Source organism: Cherax quadricarinatus, chromosome 77, assembly GCF_038502225.1.
Source record: "Cherax quadricarinatus isolate ZL_2023a chromosome 77, ASM3850222v1, whole genome shotgun sequence".
NCBI lineage: Eukaryota > Metazoa > Arthropoda > Malacostraca > Decapoda > Parastacidae > Cherax > Cherax quadricarinatus.
This window is the reverse complement of record NC_091368.1, coordinates 1,292,062-1,318,250: the sequence shown is the minus strand read 5'-3', so window position 1 is coordinate 1,318,250 and position 26,189 is coordinate 1,292,062. Positions and strand designations below refer to the sequence as shown.

General features: G+C 41.5%; 1 protein-coding gene across 1 annotated transcript; it reads left to right on the top strand.

Annotated features, from left to right (window-relative positions):
- LOC128701984 (uncharacterized) lies at positions 1 to 25,607 on the top strand. The gene is made up of 11 exons (XM_070101409.1): positions 1 to 39; positions 1,990 to 2,349; positions 3,834 to 4,008; positions 4,931 to 5,042; positions 5,922 to 6,087; positions 7,052 to 7,074; positions 19,511 to 19,759; positions 24,094 to 24,538; positions 24,941 to 25,112; positions 25,195 to 25,300; positions 25,403 to 25,607. Exons 1-11 carry the CDS (start codon positions 7 to 9, stop codon positions 25,542 to 25,544), a joined length of 1,983 nt encoding a protein of 660 aa, XP_069957510.1. The 5' UTR covers positions 1 to 6; the 3' UTR covers positions 25,545 to 25,607.
- Positions 25,608 to 26,189: the final 582 nt, after the last annotated feature.

Below are 26,189 nucleotides of genomic sequence, written 5' to 3'. Positions count from 1 at the left end.
TCCTCGATGGTCAAGGTGAGTCCTACTCGTTCTCCAGAGGTACGTGAAGAAAACTTTAATTAGAACGATGTTTCGCTCGGCTGAAAGGCTAATATAGGGGTAATATACAGACTCGTTAATTAAGTAGGGAGAAAGTTTGCGTTAACGACGTTTAACCCAGTGTAGCTCTATCAAGTCCAGAGTGAAATGTTGCATTAATATCTTGTCCCGATGTATGATTTTTTTCTGATACACATGTGCAACACTTGGTTATCTTTAGTGAGGAAACGTTTCACCACACAGTGGCTTCATCAGTCCATACAAAGGAGAACGGTGAAGAACAGGAGGAGTTTGAGGTAATCGGTCCCTCAGCCTTGAGTCGATGTGGTCAGTCCATCAATCTGTAATAGTAATACAGAGTACTGAAGAAATGAAGAAATGCAGAAAGTATAGTGGACAGAGATCAGGTGAATTAGGTGATCAACTTTAGTAAGGTCAGGTTCCGTTGCCTAAGTCACCTGTTTGTCTGTTCTTTGGTGGACAGAGTTATTTTAGTAACGACATCTCATATGTGAATAAATGGTCTAATAAACAGATAAGAAGTTCATAAATGAGACATATATGCAACACTTGGATGCTTGGGTATCCTTATTCTGAGAACGTTTCGCTAGCCAGTGGCTTCTTCAGTCCAATGCAGAGAAAGATGGAAGATGAGGAGTTAGTTTGAGGTAAACAATCTCTCAGCCTGATATATAATATCATATATAGCTTGAGGACTACACGAGAGACATTAAACCTGACTGTATCCTGTTCTCCACTAGTCAAGAATACCTTAATCCCTCAAGTAGGGATCAAAATAAGCTCTCAGAGTATATAGACCTAGGTATATATACCTCAAGGTGCAATAAGACCACAGACAGAAAGTAATATCTTAATATGCATGATAACCTCAGTGATACATAGCAATATTCCAAGCTCTGAGAATATTACTATATTAACTCTGGTTATATTGCATACCTCAAGACGTACATATAATGTTTCCTTTCTGTTCAGACGACGACACTTTGCAGTAAATGTAATCTTACCAAGAGTTAATAATGTAATTTTTATGTCAGATTTTCGTTAAATAAAAAGTCAGTAAAGTTATTTTTAGGTCAGGTCTCCGTTTAATATAGTCAATACAGTCATATTTTAGGTCAGATCTTTGCTTAATAAAATGTCTGTAAAGTAATTTATAGGTCAGATCATGGTTAAATATAATTCCTTCTTCTAATTATAATTCCTTCTCTCGTATATTTATTGCAGTAAAGCATCATTAATTTTCTCTAAGGGAAAAGAAATAATTGACTTTAGGACGCCTCTAGCTTTATTAAAGTTTAAATTATGCCCTGTCATACCTATTCATAAAGCTGTGTGTTGATCCTGCCTGTAGAATCAGTATCTAGCTAATAATATCTAATATTTTATTATTAACTAATTACTGGTCTTTTTCTTGTGAATTTATTTTTATTTACTCAGCACTTTACCAAATATATTTTACTAATATAACTAATATAAATTTTCTCGATTATATTTATTCTCAACTATTTTCTATTTTTACTCTTATTTTATTGAGCTTTTTATTATCGGATATAAAGCATAATAATAAAATTATTTAAAGTATTATAAACACTTTCATTATTTTTATTAATATTACTATTATTTGTGGTATTATTTATATTATTTATATTATTATTATTATTATTATTATTATTATTATTATTATTATTATTATTATTATTATTACTTATATTATTATTATTATTATTATTATTATTATTATTATTATTATTATTATTATTATTATTACTTATATTATTATTATTTATATTTTTATTATTATTATTATTATTATTATTATTATTATTATTATTATTATTATTATTATTAGTTATGCAGTGCCTGGAAAAAGAGAAATAATCAGATATGATCCAAGGACAGATTTATTTAGCCAAGTTATTTTTTCTGCAGATGAATGTTGTATTTCTGCTGAGTGTGGTGGCTGCAGTGTCAGCCCAGCGTCCTTATGGTACCTATGGTTCCTTTGGAGGAAAAGGAGGACAGATTAAATTTCCCGGCGGAGGAGGCTCCGGGTTCCAGGGAGGCATTGGAGGAGGCTCCGGGTTCCAGGGAGGCATTGGAGGAGGCTCCGGGTTCCAGGGAGGCATTGGAGGAGGCTTAGGAGGGATTGGAGGAGGCTTAGGAGGGATTGGAGGAGGCTTAGGAGGGATTGGAGGAGGCTTAGGAGGGATTGGAGGAAGTGGAGGAGGAGCACAGGTTCAGGAACGACCTCTCTCTACGGCATTTTGCAAAGGATTTATCAGCCCTCAGGTGAGTAAGATTTTTATGCATGGTTTATTTTCACAGATAGCACTGCGGCTGTTTTTTTTTGTTTGTTTGTTTGTTTATTAACCCCCCGACTGCTACATATGAAGAAGCTTAAGATTTTTATTTCTCGCCTTTATTCTTCTTCATTATTATATTCGCAAGTAAGAATCCGAGTTCCTTAGCTAATTGAAAATTAACCTTCAAAACAAGGTTATTATTTAATAATAATATTTGAAATAATAATTATTATTATTAATAATATTAGCAGTAATTATTAATATTAATTAATAATAAATATTCTCAAAATTGGTCACCAAAAACTACCTATTTCATATTTATTCTTCATTTTATTGTATTCTGATACATGCCTCGGGATGATAAATATTCATTCTTTTGTTTATATGATGGATTTATATATTAAAAAAAACACGTTTAGGAACATAAGCATTTTAGTGCTACTCAGTCTTAGTTAATAATGACATAATGGGAATATCCTCAGTGTGCTGCTACCTTATTCTAGTTGATAGTTGTAATAAAGTTGGTAGAATTACCGACAATATGTAAAGTAAAAGGACACAAGTGCAGCTAATGTGACATTTTATTGTGGCAACGTTTCGCTCTCCAGGAGCTTTATCAAGCCATTACAAACAATACATGGACACAGAGGGTATATATAGGCTCAGAGTGAGGTGCAATACTAGTGGTAGTAGTAGTAGTTGTGACACAAGTTGTAGTAGTAGTAGTAATACAATATATATGGTAGAGCAATTAACTCGTACATGAGTAAAAGGATATAAAAGCTATTACTTGGGTAACATATACGAGTTAATTGCTCTACCATATTGTATTACTACTACTACTACAACTTATGTCACTACTACTACTACAACTTAAGTCACTACTACTACTACTACTACTACTACTACTACTATTACCACTAGTATTGCACCTCACTCTGAACCTATATATACCCTCTGTGTCCATGTACTGTTTGTAACGGCTTGACAAAGCTCCTGGAGAGCGAAACGTTCCCACAATAAAATGTCACATCAGTTGCACTTGTGTCCTTTTACTTTACATAGTTGATAGTGGGAACACCCGGCAGTGCTGTGCTACCTGTCTTTCATTAAGAATTACATATTATTATTATTATAACAAAAAAGAAGCGTAAGAATTACATAGCAACACAAGTTAGCCCATGTTTCCTTGCCATTGTTTATCACACAGAAATAGGTTTTATTATATTAAGTAATGCAAATTGTGAGCTTAAGCTGGGAGATTTGTCAGGTAAGGCGATGAGGAAGCATTATTATTATTATTATTATTATTATTATTATTATTATTATTATTATTATTTTTATTTCTTCAGATCAAGAACCCTTTACAAGCCTCAAGAAACTAAAACGAGAGAACAGAGGTGTACTCCAGCAGGCTTATAGATCCTCAAATAATAATGGACTTTTCTTAAAAATGACTACTTCTCTTAGGTACACTTTACGGCGGGTGGAAGCAACTACCACTTCTCCTGGTGCGTTGACGGAGGACAAAAGTATACTTGGCAACAAGCTAATGGTTACTGCAAGTCGTTGGGACATGGGTGGACTGGTGTAAGCATGGAGAGCCTCGCCGAGGACCAGTACATCTCCACGATCATCGACAAGCGTAAGTCTAACTAGATCAAAGGTATTTACATAGGTACATAAGAATGTAGAAATGCTGCAGCAGGCCTACCTGCCCATACCGAATAGTTGACTAATAGAACATGTGTGCAGAGCCTGGGTATCTGTATCTAAGGAACGTTTCGCCCACCTAAGTGTTCATTAATGTGATACAGGGACATGAGAAAGGAGACTTACCTGTCTGGATCCTTGAGATAAAATAGTAATTACATTAGTGTGGGTGGGGCTTACTACTACACATGTAATTTTAAGGGTTTAATCCTTTAGCCTTGATTAAAATTAATTCATCATGATCGAGAGATTGCTGTCTCCCAAATATTTAGTCACTTTTGTATTCGGCTTAAAAAGCCTGCTGAGCAGGCGACACGTTTCAACAAAAATATAGATACCTTACTGTTGCACGTGTCTTACTCCAGTAATATAATATATCACATTCTATGAAGGGTGTTCAATCTATTAGCCTTCATGTACATAAAATATAAATACTCAAACTGGTACACATTGCCTGTTGCAATGTGTCTCTGGCTTGTGTGAGATTCACATTAGGTTTGATTTCTTAGGTTCAGCATTGTGGTAGGTTCATCTGTGATTCTATAAGTGACTTGTCTGATGCGTAAGTAGTGATCCAGGAAGCACATTTCCGGAATTCATTTTAATGTACCATAATGCCAGTGAAAGAACGTAAGAAAGAAGGAACACTGCAGCAAGCCTATTGGCCCATGCGAGGCAGGTCCAAGTCGCCTACCGGCTTATGGCACTCCATTAAAACTGATTACTTCCTCTTTCTTAAGTGCTGTATAACACTCATGGGTTTTGCACATTACATATAATAGTAATAATAATAATAATAATAATAATAATAATAATAATAATAATAATAATGAATATAACATTTCTCATCACAGACCAGCTGCCTTACATCTGGACGAGTGGAAATCGTCTTGGTGGTGGGTTGTTTGACTGGAAGTGGGCCACCGGCTTCCCTCTCAAATATACCAACTGGGCTCTTACTGGATTGTAAGTAACAGTGGAAATTGAAAAAAAAAATATTGACGATTTTTTTCAAAGTGTGCAAAGATTCGTACTAGCGTCACGCAGAATTTGAGCTCACAGCTTTAGTGGCCTGACCCCAAAAGACTTCAATAAGAAATTCTCGAACCAGTTGCTCACTGTACACTGGTAAGGTTAGCAGGGGCCCCTAATTGAGACCCAGTTACAAGTTTGTTGGGAACCTCTTGAACCTTCACGGCCTGGTCGCTAGAGCAGTAAGGTCACATTTTGATTAACCTCAGAAGAATTCTGGCGTTTCTTTAAAGTTATGATCGTTTATTTCTTTGGTTTTCGTTAAGAATTCCTCATCTTGGGTTGTGATACAGTTGTGATACCTTTCGCTGGCGTACTGGCGGGAATGCCAGTACGCCAGCGAAAGGTCTCAGTCACATGACCAAAAAAGTGGGTGTCATGCCTAAGATACTTGCATGAAACTTTAAAACCTTTGGTATGTTTGCTTTGATATGTCGGTAAACACAGCGAGGAAATTTAGACAGACAAGGAATAGCATGCATAAAAATATACTTGTTTTAACTTCATCATATATCAACACACATAAATATCAACCCCGTTTAACAAACATCTCAGCAAAGTCATTTATATGCAATAAAGTACCAATTTCCCCATAAAAAGTATCAAATCCATCATTTGGTAAGGGTACAGAAGTACATAAACCTGAAGACAAAACACAATACCGGAAAAAAAAACATTTGGACAGCAATCCATTCTATCAGAGCTTCGTCAGCCATTATCAAATTCTGATTGTGTGTGAGCTTTTCTCTTACATTGTCAGCAATCCTCCAGTACATACGTTAACAATATTGTTCCCACTTGTGTCTTCCGTAGCGTTCCCGGCCGTCCTCAACCTGACAACGAAGAAGACAACAACGAGCAGTGCCTCTCAGTGCTTAACCGCTTTTATGACAATGATGGCATCACTTGGCACGATGTTGGGTGTCACCATCTTAAACCTATCATCTGCGAGTACCGCAACACTCAGACTTATGGTGGATAATTCTGAAGAATTATTGAATGTCCTGTGGCAGAGCTTCAAGAGAAACTACTACATCCAGTATTCATGTTTGCTCTATAGTGTCTTTGTGAGCTTGTCTGCCTGCACGAGATAATTTCTTGATAATGGTATAAAACAGAACTAAACATCGTCTATTGCTTCATTTCAGATTTGTAAGATAATTGTAAATCGTTCCATCTAGGGTATTTTAACTTATAATGTTTAATGTGACTTTTCCTGATTATTTCAAATATTATGTAAAATAATTTGCAGTGGCCCAAAATAAACACGTAGTTTATCTTATCTTAGCCTAAAGAAATGGAAAAACAAACACTGGAGCAACTACTGAAGTTACTCCGAACCTTCCCCTCTGCATCAAGCCTTCCACTTGTAAGGATATAGCTATTAAGGAGCTTCTTAAACTTTAGGACACTGTAAACGCGAGTTGGGATACACAAGCCTTAGACATTGGTGAGAGACATGTTTCATTACTCCTGCTGCCCCTCTTCACTTAATATTAAGTAGGTATCTGGGTGTCAGGCGACAGGTGTGGGTAGCATCCTTGGGGAGAGGATCGAAGAACTCCAATGACAATGTCTCTTACATGACATTCTGTCTTCATTGGGTAATCCGGGTTAATAATCCGAAATGCTCGTGCATGCTAGTGCCTTTCTTTGTGCTTAACAATAATTTACTAAGTGCAAACTACACATTGCTCACTATGCAATGAAATAAATATTTGAATTTGAAGCAAACAATTTTTTCTTTCTCGTATGATCGAATTCTCCCATTTCCTATGTGAGGTGGCCACCCATCCAGTTATTAGTACGGCCCAGCATTACTTAACTTGACTGACCGAGCTTACTAATTAGCTGACCACATCCTGAATAAATTTACTTACTAACTAATAAGTAAGCAATAGATTTTAATCTCTAAAGAATCATAACAAATTCCACTTCGCCAGTTAGCTCTGTGTATCACTGACAGGTAAGTTACCCCTGTTAAAGAGAGAGAATGATATTGGTCTACAAACCGTTTTCTTTCATTAGCAGATCAACTACAAGAAGAGGAGAAATACACATTAAATTCAAACCATATCTTCGTGTAGCATACAATGTTTTGTTTACATGTACTACAATATTGTTAGACACAAAGAAAGCCACTAGCATGCATGGGCATTGTTTAGATACACATAAATACAGTTACACAAATCATTCCTAATAATTATCACAAGAACCAAAATGGAAATAAGTCACTTTGCCTGATTTTTTGGGGTTATCCTGGTTTCTCTACACATATGTTGCTATGTATGATAATCTATGTAACTGTATTTGTTTATACCTGAATAAACTTACATAGTAACATGTGTAAATTACCCAGGATAAATTTTAAAAAGTCAGACAAAATGACTAATTCCCAGATGAAATCAGCTTCATTCAGGTATTGTGCACTAATTTAAGATAAGATAAGATAAGATTTCGTTCGGATTTTTAACCTCGGAGGGTTAGCCACCCAGGATAACCCAAGAAAGTCAGTGCGTCATCGAGGACTGTCTAACTTATTTCCATTGGGGTCCTTAATCTTGTCCCCCAGGATGCGACCCACACCAGTCGACTAACACCCAGGTACCTATTTGCTGCTAGGTGAACAGGACAATAGGTGTAAGGAAACGTGTCGAAATGTTTCCACCCGCCGGGAATCGAACCCGGGTCCTCCGTGTGTGAAGCGGGAGCTTTAGCCACCAGGCCACCGGGCCACCATTTATTCAATATGTTAGAAACTGTTGCAGACAAACACTAGCAGTAAATTATGTAGATTTAACCAAGGATAACCCAGCAAAAGTCAAAGTGATTTATTTTCACTGGTCTCCATAATTCTTTATCTCTTATAAGTATAACCTTAATTTTTAAAGGACCGGTAAGCCAACGGAAGGTCTCGGTCAGATGACCAAAACCTCCACTGGAGGGTCATCCTAAGACTAAGACCCGCGTTAGGGAACGCTTGTCCTGTTTCCTGACCAACCTTATTTATGTCTAGTGTACCACTAGAAATGCCTAGCCATGCTAAGCGTTCTAGTGGTACACTCTGTAATCACAATTTTACTACATGTAAACCACACAATAACCAAATTTCTGTAAACTCAGCATTGTAATCCTTATAGAGAATAAACTTTGAATTTGAATTTGAATTTGAATTTATGATAAAAAAAAAATTCTGTAATATTTTCAAAAATCTTTTTATTATTTTTTTTTTTTTTTTTTTTTTTGTGAGGCGCGGCCCCTCAAGGAAGGTTCCTTGATGTTGGTGAGGGGCTCTTGATTTAGGGAATTGGATCTGTGCTCCAGTTCCCCGAATTAAGCCTGAATGCCTTCCACATCCCCCCCCCCAGGCGCTGTATAATCCTCCGGGTTTAGCGCTTCCCCCTTGATTATAATAATAATAATGTGAGGCGCGATCAGTGGGGAATTATCTCAGAGACTGTCAGTTGTCTATGACAAAATTCTTTTTGTGGGTAAAACTATTTTATTTTTGTCGTTTAAATAATAAAGTTTGATTTTTTTTTAACTGTTTATGTTCGTATCCTCAAAGTTGACATCGTCATTTTTTTGCAAACAAAAATAAAAACAATGAAACAGGGAGAAAATCAAACGGATTTATGTGGGTCGCATCCTGGGGAGAGGATTATAGAACACCAGTTGAAATAATGTCAATAATAATAATAATAATAATAATAATAATAATAATAATCTTTATTTCTACAAATACATGATGCAACTTATACAGTTTTGTTACATGGATTCATTGGGATATCATGGGTCACTAATCCAGGAGTTAAAAATCCGAATATCATCATCATCATCATCATCATCATCATCATCATCATCATCATCATCATCATCATCATCATCATCATCATCATCATCATCATCATCAATCATCTCTAAAGGGTTATAATTGCTTCACAGCTAAATTTTAACACATCACAAGGCCAATGGAAACCTGAAGCTATAATTACTCTTCAGATGAAGAACCTCATGCCAGACCCTGACTTGTGACGTACGTATATATTCATCTTTCAGTGTATTTATACTGAGACGTATATACATGTGTATATACACCGTGTATATATTTCATTGAATATACAAGGAATTTATTGTAATTCATATGTTAAGAATTGAAATATTCTTGACAGGTGGTGTACAGGTAACAAGCAGCCTTCATGACACAGGTGGGAGGCTCCTTGATCCTGGTGAAGGGATCTTGTTCCAGGAAAGTGAACTTGTCCTTCGCTTCCTTGAATCGAACCTGATTGTCTCCCATTCCGCAGGCGCTTTAAGGCTTATTCGGGGTTAGCGCTTCCCCTAAGTGTAATAATAATGCTATCAACAATAATAGCCTCGATGACTCTTGTAATGACTGACGAGTGGTTAATCTTTCAGCTCACAATTAAACGCTCCAGAGTTCGATACCTGGGCCGCTGAGTCGTATTGGCAAATTTACCTTATTCTCCTTCATTCCTTCCTTCCTATCTACCTACCGAAACAGTAAAAAATGACTGTTGCTCCAGCATCAGAGAAAAACAGCGATACAAATTCGTAAGAAATTTCTTCTGTTATTTGTGTGGCCTGAGCGGCTTATCTGTTGCGCAATGTTCTCCGCAGCGCATCCGGAGAGCGGGAGAACCACGAAAAGCTGGATTTCAGAGGTTACAGTGTTTTTTTTAGACCCCAACTGGCGATTTTACATCAGACAAATGTGAGTATTGTAAGTTATACCCTGGGTACAGTGCAGTGGCTTAAAATATACTTCAGATCAACGTGAAATATTTTAGGTGTTGGATGAAAGGAATCCTCACTGAGGTGAATCTATTGACTATTATATTTGAAGGGGAACGATAAATTCTCGGGTGTTGTAAATTGCATGGAGAGTGGGGAGAAATTAGATTTGATTCTAGGAAGAGGAGAATAGTTTCAACTCCTTCAAGAATCCTTCACCAGCATCAAACACTTCGGAAATGTCACTCTGGATATGTTGTTGGCTAATACACTGAATAACCTGGAGTATTGATTCGATGTATTGGATACCTTAGAGGTACATATATTTAAGTTTAATAGATTAGATAACCTTGAAGCTGCATAACTCTCTTCCTACGTTCTGGAAGGGCAATAAAAGAAGGAGAAGAAGTAGTAGACAGTATTATGTTAGTGTTAGTAATTCATTTTATCAGACTGGTTTATTTCCACAAGGGTCTGTTAAGCTTCTCCCCCGCAATGCAACCCACACCAGTCGAGTAACATCCAGATCTCCACTCACTGCTAAGTTAACCGGAACAGTAGGTGTAAGGAAACACTTGTCCAATGTTTTCACTCGCCCGGGAATCGCACCACGGTCCCTCAGTGTGTAAGCTGAGGCCGCTGCCAATTAAACCACGAGCACCCAATACAAAAAAAAAAAATGTATTCCCGCTGAATGAGTTATTCTCACATAAGAGAACTTTAAGGAAAGTGTATGTAAGTTTAAGACAGAATTGAAATATTCCTTTAACTGCTCTGAGTTTGGAGGGTTTAAGAACTGTTTTTTTTTATTTAAAGTATACAGTTTACATGCATATCACACATTGATGTAATCACAATACCTGAAACCATTTATAAGAAAACATCCTTATAACTAACGGATGACAACCTGCCCCTGAACATACATAATAAAATTGCCACTAGCCAAACCTGACATTTGTATTCATATCTTGTATGAAAACTGTATATACAAAAGTTTTTATATATAAACTAATGCTTTGGCCTCTTACTGTACATTGTAATATTAGCATTTTATGTACCTAAACATTCCGTAGCTATTCATCCCCTAATTTTGTATATTTTATTTAGAGCACAGGTATACAATATACATGTAATCATACATGATTGACTGAAATCACTAAACATGAAGCTATAATAAGAAATATACCATCCTTGTAACTAAACTATTTACTAACCACACCTGAACATACGTGACAAAAAATGCTACAGAACTTGCATGTATAAACTCTGTATGTGTAACTGTAAACCATACATGAAAAACTTGCATCAAGAACATAGCACTTAACAAAAACAGTACCAGGGTTGTGACCTAAATTAATATACACTTTAAATGAAACAAAACCAAACATATATAAATTTTTACATAAAACAAAGTGACATTAAACAATAAGTTGATATATGCCTCATCTCACCACACACAAGGTACACAGTATGAACATTTTGAAAAATAACCCCGTAATCCGTATGTGTGTACATAATCCTATCTCATTAACCTCCAATCAGAGATGAGCCCTTAATAGGGCAACGTTGGTGGCCCGGTGGCCTGGTGGCTAAAGCTCCCGCTTCACACAGGGAGGGCCCGGGTTCGATTCCCGGCGGGTGGAAACATTTCGACACGTTTCTTTACACCTGTTGTCCTGTTCACCTAGCAGCAAATAGGTACCCGGGTGTTAGTCGACTGGTGTGGGTGGCATCCTGGGGGACAAGATTAAGGACCCCAATGGAAATAAGTTAGACAGTCCTCGATGACGCACTGACTTTCTTGGGTTATCCTGGGTGGCTAACCCTCCGGGGTTAAAAATCCGAACGAAATCTTATCTTATCTTCAATACTGTCTCCTATAACAAAACATTCTATTACAACCCCCCCTCATTTAGGCAACCACCACTGTCTATCGGCAGCATACAGTTCCCTGTCACTCAGTCTCCCAGCTGTACATGAGCATATAAGCCTGTCACATCGCAACAGTATCTCAATCACAACAAACCACACCCAATCATTCTTACTGCATACATGCATACAATACCTCTAAACAATAATATATACCTCAACCCTCTGACATAGGTGTGATGGTAAGTGAGCAAGCATAGCAAGGCGTTATATACACAGAGGGTAATACAGTCATCCCATGGGACACGCATGCAAAGATATGAACCTAAATTCTCCACTATCAAACTGGATCACACACTTAATCCAGCTAGCATCACACGTACCTCCTAACACCTACTGACCAGCTAGCATCACACGTACCTCCTAACACCTACTAACCACACTGAACCTTCCCTCGTTTCCATGTAAGCCATACACCCACACCACACCGCACCACACGCACGCACACATACACATACACATGCACACACACACACACACACACACACACACACACACACACACACACACACACACACACACACACTCCCGACGGCGAGCTCATTGAAACCCCTGATGACATTCTCAATCCTTGCCCCAGCCATGACAACCTCCCCCCCCCACACTACAAAGCGAGTAAGATCCCAATAGTTAAACTACGATAACCTACGGGGAAGGCTCCCTCCCACTGCGATCCATATATTTCCCTGTTCCTGCAAACCGTCCTATAAAAAGTAGTTGCCAGTACCCGTTTCCTAGCCACCCAATCCCCATTCCCACGCATACCCCACGACACATACACGAAATCTACCATTAAATATGCCAATGCACGTTGTGTACTCTCTGGCACCCCTCCCACATCCAAAACGAGCGTTCTCAACACCGGTATGCCCCCCCCCTCCCAATAGCCTGACACTCCTACTCATCCAATCCCTAACATTCCCCAAACATTCGCAAAAATTCACCGCATGATATGCCGTATCCTCGCCACCACACACTCCACACCCACTCTCCTCTTCTATTCGCCTCGCCTGCAGGACCACTCCTGATGGCAAAATGCCATGCAGGAAACAGAACCTAACCTCCCGCACCCGAGGTCTGAGCTTCAACTTACGAAAACGACACCAAATATCTCCCCATCCATACATGGGGTATATTCCCTCCACCGGCACCACCACCCGGCTCCCAATTACTCTCGCCAAAACCCCTATGCAAATCTTTCCAGGTTCCCGTAGGACCATGAGGGTACGCAGCACCTCCTCACATTCCCTCAACTCTGCACCCACATACCACCTCTGCACTCCCTCATACAGAAGCTTTAACCCCCCACACCCGACCCGTACATATTCCCTTCGTAAGAAAACACATTTTACCCAACGCCGTAGATCCATTAACCCTAACCCCCCCTTACGTACCGGCAGCATTACCACCTCCCTCCTCAGCCAATCACACCCAGAACCCCATATAAACCTAAACACCTGCTTTAAAATTCTCGTAATTCCTTGCCCCGTTAAGGGGTAAACTGCCGCCACATGCCAAACCTTACTGTATAGTAACGTGTTTACCACGATGGCCCTTTGCAACAATGTCAAATGATATGGGCGCAAACTCCCCAATCTATGCTGCACCCATTCCACAATACGCTCTGAGTTCACCTCTCTCGACCGCACTTGATTCTCCATAAACACTATTCCACATATCATTAAGCTATCCACCACCCTCCACTCCACATCAGCATCCCAATCCCCCTGCCAGTTCCAATTTCCCAACTTTAAGAAGCAAGATTTCTCCACATTAGCCCTCATCCCCGTAGCCTCCCCAAATGTACGAATGACCTCTCCCACCTCTCTCAAACTATTTCCCTCCCGCACAAGTACCGTCGTGTCGTCGACGTATCCTATGATCCCCGGCCCACACCCCACCTCCCCTGTCCCCACGCCCCCACAGATACGTGCCTCAATGAGTCTGTAAAAAGGGTCTTGAACACAAGCAAACAGGATTTGAGATAGTGGACATCCTTGCCTGAGACCCCGCCCCATACACACTGCTTCCCCTATGCGACCATTAATTTGCACACGCACCCGCACCCCTCAATACAATGTCTCCACCCATTCCACAACCTCTTCCCCGAATCCCTGCTTTAGAAGGATCTGCCGCAACGCCTACTGTTCCACACGGTCATAAGCTCCCTGCCAATCCAAAGCAAGTAAGCCCCCACCTTTTCCCCCCAAACCCTCTACAAACCCCTTAAGACGTCCGTGACCCTCGACCATAGATCTGCCAGGCAACCCATATTGCCCTCCAGATACGACACGCCCCATGGCACATTTCAGGCGATTTCCCAGTATTTTCGCAAACAATTTGTAATCCGCACAAAGTAAAGATATCGCCCCATAATCCTTGAGGGTATTTTGGACCTCTCCCTTTGGGACCAGAACAACCACTGCTGTGGCTTGCAACTCCCCCAACACCCCCTTCTCCTTCATGATATTCATCAACTCCACCAGGAATCCACACATTAACTTCCAATTCTGCAGGTAAAATTCACAGGGTAATCCATCAATCCCTGGAGCATTTCCCATATGCATACTCACTAATGCCCGCCAAACCTCGCCCTCATCTATCTTCCCACCCAGCGCTACTCGATCACTACCCCCCAATGAACATGGCACTAGCTCACAGACACTATGCAATGCTGCACCTCCCACTGCACTACATCCCAAATACTGCTGATACCATGCATCTTCATAACCACTCATTCCCTCAGTCGTCCTCAACACTTGCCCCTCACGAGAATCCCCCACCTCAGAGTGGACGATTAACCTACCAACCTCTGTGGCCGTCCGACGTCGCTGCTGACCTCGTAAAACACACGCCGACGGCCGATCGCCCCATAACACCTCTTCAACCCACCCTGCACACGCACTGCATTAAACCGTTCATTTTGCAGCTCACGAATCCTTCCCTTCAACGTTTCTATCTACTCTACAGGATATACTCCCCTGTGTCCACCTCTCCCACAGCAATCCCTCAACCTACCCTCTAGGTACTGAAGGAGCCCATACAATTGTTGCATCATGCGTTTCCCCTCCCTCACATAAAACTTACGTATTCGTGCCTTAGCCACCCCGTCCCACCACCCCAGTAAATCCTCTATCCCCCGCCGTTCCTCACTGAGCTCTGCCCACAATGTCTCAAATCCTCCCTGCCCCTCCTCATCACTCAGGATCCTCGTGTTTAGTTTCCAATAACTCTTCCACCTCCTGGTCAGCCCATCCCACCCCAGGTCTACCACAACATCCCTGTGATCTGAATATTCCACCTCCACCGTACACAAGGACTCCACTCTTACCCGCTTTGTGATGTACACCAGATCTAGCCTCGCTGCATATCCTTGTCTAACAAAAGTGTGCTCCACCTCCCAAGCCCCACCCCCAAATACGTCACGTAGACACACATCTCTCAGAAGATCACCGAGGATAGTGGAAAAATGCCCTGCCCCACGCGGCTCGACGTCTGCCCTGCGATTAACACAATTCCAATCCCCTCCCACAATAGCAACAGGTGGTAAAGAACGGAAAAATAAACGAGCTCATCCCTCACAAAATCCGCTTTCAGACGTGCATCACTCTCTGCGGGTGCGTACACACACACTAACGCCACTCGCTCGCCCATCCACCATCCATCCACTCTGATAATACGCCCCTCGCCCCCCCCTTCACTTCTACTAACCACAAATGGGCTCACCTCCCGGAGTAGGACTCCCACCCCTCCCGTCTGCATCACAAAAGCCCTATAACCATTCACCTCTAATACACGCCCCACCTTGATATTATGCTCTTGCACAAATACAACATCCACTCTATGCCGGTACAAGAAACTTGCAAACCATGCACGTTTCACATCCTGACACAAACCATCAATGTTAACTGTCATACACCTTAGGCCAGCGGTGGTTTCTTCCCCCTGTGCTTTGACACCCTGACAACGCCACCATTTCCTTTCGGACCTCCTTTATGCATGTCCCTACTGGCAGCCCTAACCCCTCCCCGGTCCAGCTCCGGGTCCAAAGTCCCCGAGGGACCACCACCATTCTCCTCTACCACCACCACCTTGCCAGTTCTCTGTGCTGGAGTCAGGACATCATCTGAATCCGATGTAACAGCCTCACGCTTGCGCGCGACTCCACCTGTTCCCATCCTCACCTCCTGTGACACCTCACGGTGAACCTCCACCTCCACCACATGTCTGACCTTCCCACCCTCTGGGCACATTGCCCCGTGAGACACCACCAAGTCGATGGGCTCAGTTTGCTCTCCACACAGGTCTGCAGCATTCCTCACATCAGCCCTCGTCACCAACTCGCCCTCCCCATCGGACTGGGGAAACAGCGAGGTGAGCACATTCTCCAGGACCTCGTCAATGGCTTCCTCCGCCGGACCATGCCTTCCCCCACCATCAGGCAAAATGGGTCCCACAGGGCCCCCAGCCACAGGGGCCGTCAGGTCCGCACCCGCCACTGCCTCTGCCTCCTCCACCTCCTCACTCTACAGACGACCAGGCCCACGTCCTTCCTGTAGCTCCAGAGCACGTCCAACTTGCCCAGGTTCCCCTGCGGCAGTACATTCAACACCATGGAGTCGAGTCTGTTGTTCACAATATGCAGCAATGTGATCATAACCGCCACAACGCCTGCATGTCCTGCGTTGCCCAGCATAGGACACCATGAGCTGAGTCCTTAAGGCCTCCAATATTACATATGACGGTATGGGGTGCCGTATCGTCATTTTCAGTGAAAACGTGCCCTCTGGGTATCCCACGTATGCACCTTCCACCCACTTGCCGGGCTGTGCCAGGTGAACGGTCCCGTAGTCCTTAAAAACATTGCGTATGTCCGTTTCATCAGCCTCAAACGGTACATTTCGCACTCTAACCCATGTATAATGCCTGGAGACGTCATGAAGGCGGACACTCACCATAGAATTGACGTCCACTCGCACATCCTGGTATTTCTCTACCAGTCGCTCGGAGACGCCGGTGTTCAACAACTTAACAAACACCCTGTATGCACCATTAAGTGCTACACCATACAATTCTTCATCCTGAATACCATACGTATCCCGGATGATTAATGGCAACAGCACAGGAGCAGCTTGCGGTGAAATTGCCCCGCGAACCAGCTGGATGCTCACAGTATTTACCCTCCTCCTTACACTCAGCGCCATATTGGAAAAAAACAGGAAGTCTTCCAATCGCCGAGAGGGCAGCAGGCGTACGTCTGCTCACACCAATAGACGAGCAGAGAATGAACTGAGTAAATTCACAATACAATATTGAGATAAGACAGACCTAACACAACCTACAGACTATATCTAAACAGTGCTACGTAATCACAAAGATCTTTGTAATGTACTCATACTAACACATACATCCTACACTTCTACGGCCTCATCCCCCACAAGTTAAAACCATATCTACTCTGAAGTGGTTGAACATAGCATCACCAATGATATCTGAGCCTTCAGTTGTTGAAGATATTAAATCCAGTCGATATTCCAACCTAACACAATAGTGTCTCTTAGACTATTTCAAGAATGTAGATACCGTGAAGTGTGTGTTTATCTTTCTATATAAACTCGGAGTTCACTTTAATACACATTTAATAGATTTTTTTTATATTTTATTTAAAACAATACAATACATTAAATAGATAAAAGAACACAGTATCAGTTCTTACACAGAATTATAAATTTCATTGTCAAAAGCACACAGACGTTTAACTTTGTGCTGGCACAAACTGTCCCTCATCCCCTATGCATTATATCCCATGCACCTATGTTAAGTAAGATTACACAAGACTACATTACAATATGCATTGTTATTATTATTAACAAAGACGCACCAAGCCTACAATATGCATTTATTTTCCTCTTTGTTATTTATATATTTTTAATCCTTCATACGTTTAATAGATTAACGTATTGTTGGTTAGTGGTATACAGGTTACATGGAGCCTTGATGACCGAGCAGCTAACAAGCGTGTGCACTGACCAGTCAGCGGTCGTATATACCTGGGCCCTCGTATATAAGGATCACCCTGGAGCCCTTGTGCTCAGTGTGTTTCTCGCGCTGGTCGTGTGGATACTTATTACAGGTAATGTGGTTGTATTATTTAGGTCTCTTGACGATTGTACTGAAATTCATTCACTAATCTTAGTGCCTCTTCTAAGTATTGTGATAATTTGCCTCATTAGCCTTCTGTTATATACATTTTGCATTTAAAATATAGCTTGCTAATTAATTCTTAATTCAGTCGTATTTATGGAACCCTGAACTACTGGCTTCTGCGGAGCTCGCAATAAGCGTATTATCTTTATTTTTACTATATTCCCTACTTATGAATTTCTTTAACTTCTCCTAAAATTGATTAACTTGGTTTCTCTCGACCACTCTGGCCGTTCCTGCTCTTCTTGGATGTCAACCCCGTCCCCGATCACTTTAACTTCTCTCCCTCGGGGGGAAGTGAGTAAATGGGCAGAAAATGGAACTTCTGACTCTGCTCTGTATCTCTTGTAGGTTTAGCTCTTTATAAAGTTTTCTAAACTTTAAAGATCACTTGCCCTGGCCCCTCTACCCAGTTTGTAATTAATATTTCGCCTACTACCTACTGGTACCTTCCCTGGGCATTTTGCACACCAACTTGATGTATTCTAAACCAACAATAACTCAACTAAGTTGAGCCAGTATAAGCTTTACTCAATTTATTTAAACCATACTGCTAGCCATTTTACGCATCCTAGACAAACTTTCCCTTCATACTTTAACTACTTCGCACAACTTTAGTACAGCAAACGCTTCGGAACTTGCTCCCGTAAATACATTGTCTGCATCGCTCTTGGGCTGTGTAGACCCCCTTGCCTGACGCTCCTCCGTAACCTGACAGCAGTGGTACGGGGAGATGATGTCTGTTGACAATGCTGGGAAATTACCGGTGTTAAGATGGCGGTTTGTTATCGCAGACGCGTTAATACTATTGGTATTGAACTGCTTCGAGGTGCGATTACACCTAGTTAAGCTCAAATACCCTTACCCAAGATAATCAGGGAGACATACGGCATACAAGATGAATTGTATGGGGTAACGCTGAACGGAGCGCATAGAGTATTTGTGAAACTGCTTGCTGCGACAGTTTATGAATCGGTGGTTAAGCGCTTGCAAGAGGAGTGTTTTGACGTTACTCCTGCTGTGCGTGTGAGACTGGTGGACGTGTCTCTTTATTATACCTGGATAAAGTTGAATGTCCCCTTCGAGGCAGACTAAGCTGACATGGGAAACTTATTTGAGAAATATGGGACTGTGCATTCTGCCCAACAGGGGAAAGTGGATAATGGGTGCCTACAGGTATGCCGGAAGGTACATTCAGCCTTATGACGTTGCGTCAACCCATACCGTCATAAGTGTATCTTCAAGATTTTAGGACAGGTAATGGTTTTATATCCTGGACAGCGGCGTACGTGTCGCATTTGTGGAGAGTATGACCACATAGCAGCGGCATGCAAAAACAGACGCGTGACATACCTGTGCAAGAAGTAGCCCCAGTCACACGTGATGGTGAGCATCGTTCGTCAGAGGAAGGGCGTGGTAGTTTGTGGAGTGAGATGATGGAACAGGCTTTTCGAAATGAGCGAGTCGTTGCCTATACCATCTACTGGATTGGTACCCCGGCATGACGTGTTTAGTATTGGTGAGGATTTAGACAAAGTTTTAAAGACCTTGTCACCGCAAGTGGTGGAAGCTCCGTCTCCGGAAGACGTAACTGTAGACTTTCTGAGTACGGATTGTCAACATGAGACTCCGCAGAAGGACGAAGAGACTGGGACATCGGGAGACTTCATACCTCATTGTGAGGTGGATGTTGAGGTACACCGTGAGGCTTCCTCGGATCTTGACATGGAGGATAAGAACGTTACGAGGAAACGGGCAGCTACGTCAGATTCGGATGACGTACTGACGCCGGCACAGAAGACTGGAAAAACTGGGAGGATGGGTGTGGGGAGGGGGGGGGGTCATGAGGGACGCCATCGCAAGAAGGGAGGACTGGGAAGGTACTGTAAAGAAGACAGACGTAACAAATCAAGTGGTGAACCACGGGAGAAGAGGAAATGGTGGAAAATATAACAGGCCTTAGGTGTATGACTGCTAATGTTAACGGTTTATGTACTAGACTAAAGATTGCTTGAGTAGTTTTCTTAGCAAACGTAGAATTTGTTCTCTTCCTTCAAGAACACAATTTCAGTGTTACAGGTTATACAATACTGACCCTGCCAACTATCCGTTTGAAAGGTGGTGTGGGTCTCTTATTAAGAGACGAGCCTGTTTGTGTTGCAGAGATTTGAGGGGGGTGGGGGGGAGGGTGTTGCGAGTGGATGGGACTTGGATGGGAGTGTTTATCCTTGTTAAGTGTCTATGCCCCTGCAGAGAATGACACGAAGGTTCGAACGGATTTTGCGTGCGAGGATCTTGTTTAATTTTTATTTTTCCCCGTGGTCTTCCGGAAGTAGCGATAGTGGGGGGTGACGAACTGTCATAAAGGCGGCTGACGTCGAACCCAAAGGGGCTGGGCATGTCTGCACCTCAGATTTGTTGAGGGATCTTAAGTTACGAGATGTTTGGGGGAGGGGTGTGGGGAAACAGAACATACTTTTATCAGAAGCAGATATGCTGCAAGGTTAATGTATTTCGCAAGTAGTTGTAAAGTCTTTTAATACGGTGGAGACTGTCTTGTCAGATCATAGGGCAGTTGTAGTGGAGGTAAGGGTGGGAGGGAATGGCCGAAATTTATAAGAATTATTGGAAATTAAATTTTAGTATTAAATAATTAAGGGTTGGATTTTTTTTTTTTTTTTTTTTTTTTTTTTTTTATGCTGTGGAATGAGCTTTCAAGGGAAGTTCAGGAGGTGGAAGATTGTAACGTGGTAGGACTCGGTGGCAAAGGAAAGAATAGTCCTTTTATGTGAGGGAGGGTAGGCGTATAAACACATTAAAATATGGGCTAGCGAATTATTTAGAGGATCGATTACGAAGTTATGGGCAGGGATCGGTTGGTGGTGTTTACCCCATGGACGAGATTGTAGACATAAGAGCTTGCAAACGTTGCATAATGAGCGGTTTCAAGTGGTGCAGGTGCAAGCAGGATTAAGTTTTGTGGGGAGACAGGCCATCCGCGTGTGTTGAGACAACAAAAGCAGGCGCTGACGGCAATCCCGAGCTTGGAGGTAAATGATACGATGGGAATCCATAGAGCAGGTAAAGTGATACGAAACACAAAAGCTATGAGTGCATATGCGGATACATGGTATAAAAAAACACTACTAGTAGTGGCGTGGATGAAGTGGAATTAAGGTGTGCACGTATGCTAAGTGCATTTTGGGTCAGTGATAGGAAGGCTTTGGGTGGGGTTATTACTGAGGAGGAAATGTAAATTGCTTTACACGGAATGAGGAAGGGCAAGTCCCCGGGTATTGATGGTTTAACGGTGGAATTTTATTTGCAGCATTAGAGTTGATTGGCAAGATTATTAAATTGTAAGAATGGTACGTTAGGGGATATGCAGAATATGGCTGTTGTGGTGTTGGTCCCGAAAGGGAAAGGGCAGCGAAACCCTGAAGTATAGGGCGGTATTGTTGCTCTGCAGACTAAGGTTTTCGCAAAAATTTTGGGTAATAGGGTAAAATGCGTGGTGGGGAGGGTAGTTTCGCCATCGCAGTATGGGTTGCCGGGCAGGTCGATGTTAGAGGGTCACGGGCTTGTAAGAAGTTTTGTAGAGTCAAAGGGGGGAGGGAAGGGGGCGGCTTTACTGGCCTTGGACTGGCGAGCCGCCTATGATAGTGGAAAGGGGTGCAGTGCGGAGTATTCTTCGGAGACAGGGTTATGGAGAAGAAATAGTTGGGTGGGTAAACACGCTGTATAAGGGGGCAAGGATGAGGGTACAAATGGGTGTATGGGGACGGACTTTGAGATGGGGTAGAGGTTTAAGACGAGGGTGCCCTGTCACAGATCTTTAGCATTTTCAGGGTCCCTTTTACAGGATGGTTGAGAGTAGTTAGTTCCCGGGGTGGGGTAGGGGAAGGGGATTGTTGGCCGGCATTAATAGGTTGTGGATAAGACTGTTTTGGTGTGTGACCGAATGTCTATGAAAGGGTTGGAAGATGTTGTGCGTGTTTGAACGTGCCACGGGTATGAAGGTAAATAGTGAAAAGTCGATCATGGAGTTGGGTACCTGGAAAGGGGGTGGAATGGTGAGCTGTAACGTGGTTAACACAACTGCAATGTCATTAAAGATTTGTGGTATTTATACTATTTGGATGTGGCACAGGAGGAAAATTCGGTAAAGACGTTGGAAAAAGGTCATTGGTCGTCTGGGTGTTTTTTGAGGCCCCAACATCTCATGCTGGCCCAACGTGTGATCGTTAAAGTTTTATTTTATAGTAAGGCGTGGCACGTTGCGGCTGTTCCCAATTACAGGAACGGCGATCAATGGGATATTGAAGAGTATTTACCTTTCTGTGGGGATCGAGGTGTGATAGGTTAAAACGCGAGGTTGTTACCTGTACGTCGAGGAGGTTTAGGATTTACTTAAAGCGTAGGGTGAAATGTGTTTTTTCTAAAGTGGGAGGTTTGGCGTGTGGGTGTGATGGCGGGAAATATGGACCAAGTATATAAGAGCGTGAAAAAGTGGTATAGGGGAATGGAGTCTGGGAATGTGAGATTGTGCTACGAGCTTTGTTGATGGTAAAGGAACGGAGGAACATTCGCATAAGGGTTTTAAGTAGGTTACTAGGGGGTACGTGCACAGCTCCAGTAGGTTTGTTCCCCATGTACTCGTGGTAAAATGTATGGCTCCGAAATTACGGCCTAGGGTGCATGAAGTCATGTTTAGTTTTTTACATGGTATATTGCAGTCGGGGGGGGGGGGGCAATACTACGATCCAGAAGTCGTGGAGGGAGGCGAGTGTGGGTTTTGTGGTGGGGCAGACATTGCTTTTCACTTGTAATTATTTTTTTTTTTTTTTGCGCGAAGGTTTGGGGGGGGGGGTGGGAAGGATGCGAGTTGCGTGAATGAGTTTGGGCATGAATGTTTTTTAGTTATGGATGTGTGGTTGTAAATTCAGGGGTTAGGGTTACTTATTGTACCTTTTGTGTACAAAATGACTGGGGTGCCTTTACATATTTGTTTTTGATGCTTCCTTTGTGTGAAGACTCGTTGTATTCTTGAGTCACTAGTTTTCTTGGTTTTGTTTTTGTTATGGAGGTCCAGATATTTGAGTATATAAACATGCATGCATATATGTGTGCGCGCGCATGTTTTATCCCTTCCCTGTTACTGTTCAATCTAGTGTCATCAAAGTATTAAAGGGATATAACACGTGTACATTACCCTGAGTCGTCCAATTGTATCCTATAAATATGTAGCAACATTATGATTTTTGTTTGATTCAAACTTGGTTCATAGGTATCAATATTGAACACTTATGGAATGAATGGAAATTGCTGACTATTAATATGATCGTCAATTTATATAATTGTTAATGAATTTAAGAGTAAATCATTGAATTTGTCCTAGTTGGAATTTCTACTCAATTGTATATTTTGTATGCAATTACAAACTATTGTTTAAACATCAATGTAACATGTTTGTATGATGTGCATGTAGGTTATAATGGGTTGTGGAGTTTCCACCAGTTAAATTTGTTACGCAAACAGTTATATCTTTTGGTATTTTTTAGTGAAACGTACATATGCATTTTATGGTGTTTGTCGTATATATCTATACGTATTAGTTAAAGATTTTTTCTCGTATTTATGGTGTACCTCGTTGTACTCTATAGATTATGTATGGTGATTCTATTTTTAAGCAGCCTTGTGTTTATGACTTAATGGAAAAAAAAATCACGGGTACTTTTCATTGCTGTGAAAGAAAGAAAAAAAAAATTATTTGTTTAACTGCATGTGAATGGCTGAGGTGAAAGTGTTGGAAGTCGGTGTTAGCATCAGTGTATTATGAAGATCTTTGTGATTATGTAAGTTTCTAGGTAGGTTGTTAGGCTAAACAAAGGTAACTTTGTATGTTCACTCGGTGGACCGTTGTAGTACTAGTGTTGAATATTCTGTCATAACATTTACCTTTTCATGGTATCTTTATATTGAATCTTGTAATAGTTTTAAATAAAATATAAAAAAAAAAATCTGAACTGAAGACAACCACTCAAATTCTTCCCTTTACACCTCGCCAAGCTCCTAACATCTTTAAAAAATTTTTCAGGATGGAACGCTTACTATTCGTATCACTACTGTATGTAGTGTCTGCTTCACATTTCGTAGCTGAAGATGGAAGCCTCATACTCTCTCCCTCAACTGGACAAACTGAAGAACCTCTCCCCGTACTTATCCCACAGACTCCATCCCAAAGTGACCTTCAAAACTCTCCATTCCCAGGTTCTCCAACTTATCAACAATCTCTGCAATCTCCCCTTCAATTGCAACTTGCCACTCCTGTGCCATTTCTACCACGCATCCCTGGGCAACAGATCTTGCCCCAGTTCCAACAGCTACCCCAACTTTCAACTGCCCAGATTTTTCTTCCATTACCTCAGAAATTCTCCGCTCCACAAGCTTCCTCACCACCTCGCTTTACTATCCCACAACCTATACAACCCATCACTACCTTCTCTCCGCAAAATCACATCTGCGGTCCAGCGAACTCTATGGTAAGGAAACTTTCAGCTTTCATCGGCAAGTTTTTTTTACAGTAAAATTTAAAATTTTACCAAGACATTTCCTCTTGTGAATCTAGCTGGATTTCGCTAGAATAACTATCCATCCTCTTCTGTTCTTAACCTTAACGATTTAACAATCACTTTGCTTTTATGCACAACTACTGAAAACTTTGCTTTTACCTTAAATTTTCTTAAATCTAGAAATTGACATCACCGCCTCCTCCCCCCCCCCCCTTCCTGCGTTAACTTTCACAGGAAAAAAAATCTACACATTTAACGGGATTAACTAGGTTAGTTCAGTACCTAGGAACCCTCTAGTCTAACTTAAAGACTTCAGTCTTTAAGTAACATAACTACACCCCCTCATATATTTCTTAAATTTCATCGTTACAGATCGACGCAACGCGTGGAGTTCGGGCCTACCACTTCTCCTGGTGTCGAGAACCAACACACTTCTCTTGGGATCAAGCACGCTCTTACTGCCAGAGGGTCCATCCAGACTTCCAGGCCATCAGCATAGAGGATCGTGATGAGGATGACTTCGTAACAACAGTTTTATCCATGCGTAAGCTTCCTAGTTTTAACTTTGTCCTTAGTGTGCTTTCTTTAAAGTACCTTCAAAGATTCATTCGAATCCTTTTCTCCAGATTCGATAAAATACATCTGGACGAGTGGCAACAAGCTGGGATCAAATTCGTGGAGATGGTTGACTGGCAATCCTGTAGTCTACAACAATTGGTCTTACACGGGAGGGTCTGTATAAAACTACGAATTTCAGTGCTTAAGTTTTGTGCCTCCTAAATGTCATTCAAAATTTAACATTAAAAGTTACTGTAATGCTTCCCTCCTTTCCAGACAAGGAAGACCACAGCCTGATAATCGTGAAGGCAACGAAGTCTGTCTTGGTGTGCTGAATAACTTCTACAACGACGGCATAAAATGGCACGACATTGCTTGTCACCACTTAAAACCAGTTATTTGCGAAACTAGGACCTAGCTTTAAATTGTGTATTGCTTTGTATGTAAACATTTACTAAATAAAAAAAATCCTAGAGGTAAACTTTATTTCTTTCCCCGCTGCAATTGGGGCTTTATGCAAAGGAAATATTAAGAGCCTAGAAAGTACATGACAGGCTACTTTTGAAACCAACACTTGAACTGAATACTGAATTTCAACATGGCCCTGAAATTTAAAATCTTTACTTCCATAATGTCTTCAGAGTTTAAATTTGATGGGCAGCAGGATTTTTAGACCCTATTTGCTCCAGTATAAAGTGGGAACTTCACTCTAGAAAAGTGCTTTAACATTACACTTGCAAAACTTAAATTTCAGGCAAGAAATCTTGTACCCTCCAGCAGTACGCAAAATGAATTCTAAATAAGCAGTTCTGCGAGCGTGAAGAACTAAAATGCTGTATAACTTTCGTTAACACTAAGCTATCTAACTGTCGCCAAATTACCATTATAGTTTGTTAGCTGGCCTTAGCTTTTCTATTGAATACGAATGCCCATACCCAGGACTAATTTAGAAAATTAGCATTGGCGCTTTAGTGTGAAGTCAAGAAACTGCCTTTACCCTTGTCGAGTGAAGAGAACGAAAGGCTTATTCCTCCAGCCCCTCAAGGAAGGTTCCTTGATGTTG

What these genes read in the sequence shown, in the direction of transcription:
- LOC128701984 (XM_070101409.1), top strand. Translation starts at nt 7, where the DNA reads ATGGTCAAGGTGAGTCCTACTCGTTCTCCAGAG. An exon ending in GTCCTACTCGTTCTCCAGAG is followed by an intron (nt 40 to 1,989) that starts GTACGTGAAGAA and finishes TTTTTTCTGCAG; the next exon opens with ATGAATGTTGTATTTCTGCT. An exon ending in CTCCACGATCATCGACAAGC is followed by an intron (nt 4,009 to 4,930) that starts GTAAGTCTAACT and finishes TTCTCATCACAG; the next exon opens with ACCAGCTGCCTTACATCTGG.